Genomic DNA, 8,948 nt, shown 5'->3' with positions numbered 1-8,948 from the left:
TTTGTGTACACATTTAGTTTTATTGTAACAAAGCAACTTGTACACTTTAACGTTTAAAACTGAGCATCTTTCTTTCCTTTCCAGTGAAACAAAAAAAAAAAAAAAAGAATTTAAAAATAAACAAGAACAAAATTACAATAGAGAATGTCAATTCCAAATAAGATCCTACAGGTTCTGCTGATTCTCCATCAAGTGGCAGGGCTCAAACTCATCATTAGGAGAAGATTTTATTTTAAAAGTGTCATCTTAAACTGCAAGGATGTTTGTTAAACATCACAATTAAACATGCCAAAGGAGAAGAAGCCATGTTGTCAAAATGCCCACGTAACCCACCCAGACATCTGAAACCCACCCCAGCTGACCCTTCTATAACCCCATTTTTTTTAATTTTTATTTTTTTTTTTTAGTTTTTTCTTTTTTTTAAACAAGAGAAAGTAGACAGATACATGTTGGTAAATGCTAACTGTCCATATCCACATAGAGACACAGTGTAATCTCCGAGCCCAATATACAGAGAAAGAAGGAAAAAAGCTAGATTCTATGCACTACTACACAGGGGCCTAGCACTCTTCAGCTTCCAGCAGAGTGAAGGGAGCAGAAGGTTTTCTTTTTTCCCACAGAACATGGTGTGTTGATTCCATAAACAGTTTTTGTTTTGAGACAGAAAGGGATAAAAACGATCTTGGAACAGAAACTGGTAGATTCTTTTCCACTGTATTCTGCTCAAGGTATTTCCCCCAAAATAAATTGTGAACCATGGTGTAGAGGAGAGAAAAAGAGACCTCAAGAGAACAAGGCGACTGAGCACAAGAAAAAAAAGACAGCAACTTGCTCCCAGGGACTGGAGAAAAATTAAAAAGGTAAAAAGGGGGTTTGGAATCCATCAGTGTTCAATTAGTCATCTTCTCCTTCATCCTCCTGTTGAAAGAGAAGCAACAGTTAAAAAAACCTAATCACTAAACTTCAGATAGTACGAACTTTCAAATGCAATAACCAGAATGTTTTACAACCCTGCAGACTCTCTTTCACTCTTCACTAAGGAGTAACACTTGCCATGAGTACCTGTCTACACAGAAATGAGTTAATAACTGGATGTCCCAATGAAAAAACATCAGGTTTGAAAAACCGTTGTGACTTAAGTCAATGTTTGTAGTGATTCTAAGTTTAACACTTAGAAAGCAAAGGGGTCATCTTTTTTCCCCTCGTTTTCAACTCCAAAGAGCAAAACGCTTCAACTTTCAGATGCTAAATTCTAGGTTACATAATAGAGCCCAGTCCTCTGGCGCCCACAACAGCCCTCCTATATCAATACAAGTAGTATTTTGCTGCTGAAATTCAGACACACCACGCCCAATTACAAGAAACAAAGACATTCTGAACTTTAAGTTACCAACACCCTTAATTATGTCCCTGGAATCCCACTTGCTTCTAAAGGAAACTTCTAATTCCTGAACCTAACAGAGTCTTAGCTAAGCTGGCAATAAGTAGAAGTAAACCAACAGGTGGGAGGATGACAGAACTGGATGCATGAACAAAAGCTATTTACAAGTAAAGCCTTGCTAGAATGTTCGCTAATTAAATAAGGATTTTGTTATGCTAATATCCTAACTCATCTAGAGCACTTCCCTTGCAAATTTACTACAACTACTTATTTGCACTGTCTCTCATATACACAACGTACTTATTACTACACTGAAACCACTCCACAAGTTAAGGTGGTAACAGTTCTGCTTCTCCCCTCCAATCACCTTGTCAGTGACTGTACAAGAACTATTTTACCTCTGTAACAATGGCTCAGTGTTCTTACAAGATTCCTCTTAGAAATTTCTTCTGATTCTCAGACACCAGAGATGGAAGGTGTAAGGGGTAAGATTACTCACCTCTCCTTCCTCTCCCTCATCATCATCTTCATCTTCCTCCCCCTCATCTTCATCTCCTTCTTCATCAATATCCTCCAATCCTTCTTCCTCTTCATCATCATCATCATCCTCCTCTCCTTCCCCTTCTTCGTCATCCATATCAGGAACCTTAAAGACACATATGCAACATTAACTACAGTGATCAAATTCACTTTCACTTGCACAGTGCTGTTACACGTACGGATCAACAACGCAGCGCTCCACTTACCAAGTAGTACTGTAATGGATTTGGCCAGATGTCATCCTTGATGACTTCTCCTAGTTCATCAGCCCCTGCATCGGAGTGGTCAGTGAACCAGGTAAAGAAACTTTCTGGCTCTTCATGCTGCCTCTTCCTGCTGGCTTTGTTTTGTGTCTGACTTGAACGTTTTGTCAGATCCTGAAAAGAAAGTTAACAAGTTCCCAAAGAAGTGGACTTTAGATGGCTTTTTTTTTAATAAGCACCATTTAGAAACGTACTTGTCTGAACAACCAGAAGTCGTCACTTACTACTCCCCTTTCAGGAAGAAGTCTTTAAGAAACATTTGGAACCCAAATGACTCACAGAAAACGATACCACTCAGCCACTTGCATTTCTCATGAACGTGAGAAAACAGTAAAACCGCCTGTTTCTTTTAATGACCTCCACTGAAACACTGAAAATTCAAGGGCTCTTGCATTTGATTTATGCTTTCCTGTCACATGGAAGTATGACAAGTGTTTAATGACATACTGAACTGAAAGGATCTCACAATGGCTAAATGCTACTCTAAGAGCAGCTGTAATTGTAGTTAAATGCTACGACTACTACGCACACACAATTTAAGAAAGTCTCCACACCTCTAAGCTGTGTCTTTAACTTGAGATAAAGAACTGCCTATCCTAAGATCTCCCATTTTGAAGTCTTCAGGCCATACTTTGTGGTAAGTGAAAAAAACTACACAAACCACCAAAACATGCGGTCACAAGACCATACATGAGTCCTGTATCTACCACCTTACCCCAGAAGTTTAATAAGTTTGCAACAATCTGTTTGCTAAATCTGAAAAGAAAACTACTATCTGCAATTTAAATCCATTCTTTCTCTGATCATATGGTAATTCCAAACTTCTAGTATTTGCATTCTTGGTAGAATCACAACATTTATAGGTTTAGACTGTTTAATGAAGAACAATAGCAGAACTCACATTGATTTTGTGGTATATTGTAAATATCATTCGGCTAGTTTGTAGCCAACTGTAACTTTTTGTACAAGAGGAAAAGTTCTAGTTGTCAATGAAAAAAGATTTTCTCCTCAGTCTGAGGGTGACAAAACAAGCAGCGACTTAACTGCAAACCACAGTTCTACTTCTAAATACTCATTTCAAAATCTTCAGGATAACATGAAAGTGCTCCTAACTTTTACAGAAACTAACTACAGCAAATTAATTATGTTTGAATACTGTCTGGATGAAAGACAGGCCCACATTATTGCATGGCTGCAACTTCTCCAAAGATGTGGTGTCTGGCAATGAAGTTGAGGGAAAAAAAAAGAGGAAAAAAAACCAACCAACAAAAAAAAAAATCACACCCCCTTGTCAGACCCCCAAAACCCTGCTGTCCTCGGAATTCCTAATTCAACAGTTATCTTAAGAAAACAACAGAACACAGAGTGTACATCCACACCAAAGAGAGACAGTCTAATGCACTTGGTTAATCTCTCCACCTGGTCATACTTGTGCTTTCACTGTTTTAATGGTGGTGCCCAACTGAGCAAGAGGATTCACTACCGATCTCCGTGTGAACTGGGTATATTCCAAACCCTGCAAGACAGGCATGAACTATGTATGTAGAGAAGTGGCCAGGGGGTTGAGAGGCGAAGAAAAGGGAGGACAAGGCAGCTTCAATACAAAAGACAAAAGTACAAGGCACATGATGAAAGTGATGGTACCACACAGAGCAGCAATCCCCTCTCCCAGATGCACAGGTACGTACCTTCCCAGATTTCCATTTGATCTCAGTTGATTTTGAAGATGGGTCTCCACTTTCATTGAGGTGAAACTCTTTGGAGAGAACTTTATTTTCAAAGTATGGATTCTCATCAAAATACTGTGGAGTGAAAGCAAAGAGTTAGAACCCACATGATGTAAACACACGTGCCAAGTCAAACCTGGTACTAAATGGATAACGGAAGAGATTAAGTTACAAACTACAACCCAATAGCAATTACATTATAAAACCCCAGAAAAATCACAAGTGAAGGAATTATTTAAAGTACTTACAAAATCTATTCTGTAACCTGATTTGATGTCTTCAAATTCTGTCACCTCAACTCTGGTCAAATAATGCAGTGCTTCCTCATCTTCTTCTCCCAGCAGTGCAGATACTAAGACAGAATTAGGAATCCCACATTAACAAAGCTATGAAACGTGTATCATGCAGATGGAAGTACAGGAAATTCATAGTAAGGAAGATCTGAAAAGCAACACATCTGTCCAAGCCAGCTTCTTGTGGCCCATTTTTTCCAAGTTACCAGCCAACAGACTATTAGCAATTACGTGTTTTGCATTTGCTGAGGTGAAAACATTCTATTTGCTTATTGTAGTCCAATGTTAAAAAGCAGCAAAACCTATCTGCATACATCTACCCTTCTCTCTGAAACGCATTTTCACACAGGTAGTTTGCCCAATCTAAGCAGTCTACAAATTTCTTTTGTCCTCTCAGAAAGCCTACTGTCAAGAGTCCTAAAGCGCTCACCTCCCATTAAAAAAAAACCCAAACTAGAACCCTCTTTTTTTTTTTTTCTTTAAAGGGCCCAATTAACTAAGAAAAGTGGGAAACTTGTTGTTTAAAACGCAGAAAGAAAACCGATATGGGATTTTAGTGAACAAGATGTTCCTTTAATCAACAAATGCAAGAAATAAAAAGCTTATAAAATGCACTCTAGGACAAAAAGCACGTGTTTGCATATGAAGCAGGCTTCTGTTTAAACATATGCCCAGGAACAATTCTAGAAAACCCTCAGAGGTGCAAGACACTCACATAACAAGCAAGCAAGCGCTGAATTTACAGAAAAAAAGAGGGCTATTAAGAATATACCTTGTGGGTGGTTGACAAATGTTGTTACCCAGAAATTTGGGATTTTGGCGATCAATTCTGACCTCTTCTGGAAGAATGGTTGGCGGAGTTTGTTGTATTTCTGTTCTACTTTCAAAATTTCCTCACTGGCTTGTTCATTCAGTCTGTAATAGAAAGAGCCACGTTAACCACTGGAGAGAGAACTGAAATTTAAAGACACATCAGCAGCAGATTGCTAAAAACTGAATGGCTCTGATTAGACTAGTCTGCCACATTCAACAAATGAGGTATCTCAAACAAAAAACTGAGGCCCAAACCTGTAACAGCTCTTAAGAAACACACCACCAGAAGCAATCTCACTGATCTTTAACTTTTTTTTAAAAAAGTCAGAGCCCTGATACTGCAAAGGCTTCACATGGCCAGAGCCTCAACAGCCACCTGCAGTCTTTGTAGGACAGCGTGCTTGGAGATAAGATCCAGGCAAATACCGACACAGACCCCACAGAGAGTTTTGGCATACGAAACTCATGTTTCAGTGACACTTTCTAGATATTATTCTACAAGCACATTAATGTGTAATAAAAAAGTATAACAAAAGCTAAATTTTCAACCAAGCTTTTGGGTCTACTTACAAACATGAAAATATTTTTGCAAAATAGCATACACGTTAACTTGAAAAACCAATAAAATAAACCTCTATTATCAAAACTATCACAATTAATTTATAATTTTAAACTCAAGTTCTACCTTTTTAATTATACACAATTAAACAAGAAACCAGGACACTGCTTCAATTTTTTTTATCATACACAAATACTTCTTACATCTAACCAAGTCAGAACACAAGTATATCTTGGCAGAGTTTAAAGAGAGGGAGAACTACTACTGAGTGCTTACTTTACTCAGTATTTGTATTTTTGAAAGTTACATTTCAGTTTCTGCTAGAACATTGTAAAAGTTTGTTAACGTTTACCTGTCTATTTCATTCTGTACTTCATCAATGTGTTCAATTGCTTCCTGTTGCTCTTTTTCTGAAAAACAAACAAAAATGCATCAAAATCCCTTCATTCTCAAGTCTGACAAATCACCTGGGGTGTTCGCTAAGACTTTTTCTAGTCATCTACTCTAGAAGTACGCAGATATTTCTATTGAATGTCGTGAGGCCTTAAAGCTTCAGCTGCTTCCAGGGTGTGCTACGGCTGACATGCAGAAAAGTTTGACGGAACAGCACTCGGAGCGAGTTTACCCCTAGAAATCACAGCTCACATTCCCCTACACAGTTTTACAAGTCAACTTAAATGCTAAGTCAATCATGACAGATTAATAACAATTTAATTAAAAAGTTGTAAGCCGTATGTGCTAAGACCAACACATTTGAAGGAACGTTAAATCATTTAGAGAGAACGGAGATATCAATAGAAATAGTGTAACCGGGAACACGCCGCCTTCTAAGAACCGAAAAGAACGTTGGAAAGGGCGGTTACAAGCAAAAAAGACTTCAGAGTCGCCGTTCGGCAGATATTTTCTGATCGGAACTTCCCCTCGACAAAGTCTGGGCAAGGTCTCGGCTCCGGGAGGACTGTTTACCCATCGCGCAGGGAGATGAATGAACGGCAGCGGGAAGTCGCTGGAGCAGTGCAGCACGCTCACTGCTCCCCCGGTAAGTTTCCCGCACGGCTCAGCCCGCGTTAGGGGACAGCTCTGCCCGCTCCCCAGCGGCGCGGGGGGACGCGCTGCCCCCTCCCCACAACGGGGACGGAAAGCACGTGTGTGAGCGGAGCTCGCAGCGGGCGCAGCACCGCGGGGCGCGACGGCGGACTCGATGGGAGGAGGAAGGAGAGCGCTGCGCCCTTCCTGCGGCGGCGGCGGCGGCCGGGAGGAAACCCACGGCGCGGCGACCTTTAAAAATCCCGGAGCGGCCGCGATCGCACGTGGGGGACAGCGCGGGCGGCCCCATCGCCGCGCCGCCCGAGCACCGCGTGGCTCCCCGGGCGGGCAGGCCCCGGCGCAGCCCCGGCGCCGCTCCATCCCCGCGCGGCGGGGCAGCACCACGCGGCCGCGGCGCCGCCGAGACCAGGAGGCGGCGAAGCATCATGGCGGCGGCGGCGGAGCACAATGAGGCTCCGCGGATGCTGCTCCGGGAGGGGGGGGCGGGAAGGGGGGGGGGTCCCGCTGCTCCGCCAAGGCCGCAGCGCCCCCCGCCCGGCCCCGCCTGCGCCCGTGGGGAAGGAGGCCGGGCCGGGGAGCGGAGACAAAAGGGCGCTAACATGGCCTCCTCCTGCTGCTGCTCGGGCCTGCACATCCGCCCGGCCGACCCCGCGCTCTTCCCGCCTCCGGCCCGGCCGCGGCCCGTGTGGCTGGGGAAAATGGCGGTCGGTGCGGCGCGGTGCGAGGCGGAGGCCGCGGCGGCTGCCGCCATTCCCTTCCCGCCCCCGGCGCGGCCTCACCTGAGGTCTCGTCGGCCCCATCGTGGTTGGAGTTCAGCTCCTTCTTACTGACTTTGGCCGCCGGCGCCGACATGTTGGTGGCTGCGGAGCGGAGCGCGGAGGGAGGGGGGCTGTAAGGGGACTGAGCGGAGGGGGGGGCCGGGCACAGACTCCTCCTGCTGCTGCTGCTGCTGCCACCGCCGCTCTGGCTCCCTCCGCCGCCGGGGTGCTCCCGCCTCCTCCGCCCGGACCTGGGGCTCCCGGATAACAGGGGGCGGCAGCGGCGCTCGCACTGCCTCACGCTCTCCACAGCCAGAATCACCACCACCGCCGCCTCCTCCTGCTGCTGCTGGCGAGGGGCGGGCAGCGCGGCGCGCATGCGCAGCAACCCCCCCTCCGGGGCACGGGGGGGACGGCGGCCGCAGCGCGCAGGCGCACCGAGCCTCCCTCCCGGGCTCTGAGCAACGGGCGGCGGAACGCGCAGGCGCGTTTTCTTCCCCTCCTCGAGAGCCGTCGAGCGCAGCGCTCTGCGCAGGCGCTAGCACCGCCTCCTCGCCGCGGGCGGCCCGCGCGCAGCCGCAGAGAGGCCGCTCGCTGGCCCCGCCCCCGCCGACCACCCCACGCTGGGTGCCTATTGGCCGCGCCTCGGGCCCTCGGGGGGAGCGGGGGGCGGGGCTCGGCGCGGAGACACAGCGGACGGCGCGAGAGGCGGGAGAAGGGCGGGGGAGGGGGGGGGGGGGAGAAGGGCGGTGGCGCGCGCAGGTGTGCAGGGTGGGGGGAGCGCGCATGCGTGCGCGCGCCCGCCGTGGCCGTTGCCTGGCGCACGTGGCCGCGCGCCCCGGCTGCGGGCGCCGCGCTCGAGGCTCGCGCGTCCCCTGAGGGGCGGGACGCGGTGGGTGACAGGGCCGGTCCCGCCCCGGCGCGGGGGTGGCCGAGGTCCCCAGGGGAACGGGGGCGGAGGGTGGCATCGGGGATCACCGATCCCCAAATCGCCCCAAACGCTGCTGTGCCGGGCAGTCCCGCTGCCTGAGGTGGCCCCGCTGGCCCAGCCCCAGCACCTCCTGTGCCTGAGAGGCTGCGTGAGGCACACGTTGCCACCCTGCCTTGCTGAGGGGACATGGTGACCCCCATCCGCACTGCCTCCCTTCGCTGGAACATCACCCAAAGCAATCGCTTCAGACGTTAATGTTTTAAGGGCACAGAGGCCCCGTCAGTCACATCCAGCCCACTCAGTCAATGTGGGAGCGCAGCTCTAGAAGGTCATGGAGCCCAGCCGTCTGCCAGCACACCTGCCACTGCACCAAGAGCGAGCAGACTTTAAATAACCCTTTTTGTCCCCTTCATGTCCACCTGTCATGGAAGAGCTCATTGGCAGCTTCACAGCTACAGCTAACTCTGTTTTGCTCTTAAAGTAACAGCCAAGCCACTCTTTTGTGTCAAAATAGGCAGCATGTCATTCACAGATGAACATTACAATGCAGATCAGGCTAAGAAACAAGTACAGCTTTGATGAAGTAGGATCTTGGCGTTTGTGTTTGCTTCCCAGTCACACAATATTATATTCTCC

The 8,948-nt window shown here is 47.3% G+C and overlaps 1 protein-coding gene across 1 annotated transcript; it reads right to left on the bottom strand.

Annotated features, from left to right (window-relative positions):
- On the bottom strand, window positions 1–7,800 carry SET (SET nuclear proto-oncogene). Its single transcript, XM_068413879.1, has 8 exons — window positions 7,403–7,800; window positions 5,929–5,986; window positions 4,977–5,119; window positions 4,160–4,263; window positions 3,873–3,986; window positions 2,128–2,298; window positions 1,881–2,027; window positions 1–918 (listed from the first exon to the last, which is right to left on the bottom strand). Exons 1-8 carry the CDS (start codon window positions 7,758–7,760, stop codon window positions 895–897), a joined length of 1,119 nt encoding a protein of 372 aa, XP_068269980.1. The 5' UTR covers window positions 7,761–7,800; the 3' UTR covers window positions 1–894.
- Window positions 7,801–8,948: the final 1,148 nt, after the last annotated feature.

This window comes from Nyctibius grandis, chromosome 16, assembly GCF_013368605.1.
Source record: "Nyctibius grandis isolate bNycGra1 chromosome 16, bNycGra1.pri, whole genome shotgun sequence".
Lineage (NCBI taxonomy): Eukaryota > Metazoa > Chordata > Aves > Nyctibiiformes > Nyctibiidae > Nyctibius > Nyctibius grandis.
This window is presented reverse-complemented; position numbering and strand designations above follow the sequence as displayed.

Bases quoted from the DNA above. Each gene is read 5' to 3' on its own strand.
- SET (XM_068413879.1), bottom strand. From the start codon at position 7,760: ATGCGCGCCGCGCTGCCCGCCCCTCGCCAGCAGCAGCAGGAGGAGGCG. The intron at 5,987-7,402 runs GTGAGGCCGCGC...TTTGTTTTTCAG, and splicing joins TGGGGCCGACGAGACCTCAG to AAAAAGAGCAACAGGAAGCA. The intron at 2,028-2,127 runs GTAAGTGGAGCG...TGTGTCTTTAAG, and splicing joins ATCCATTACAGTACTACTTG to GTTCCTGATATGGATGACGA.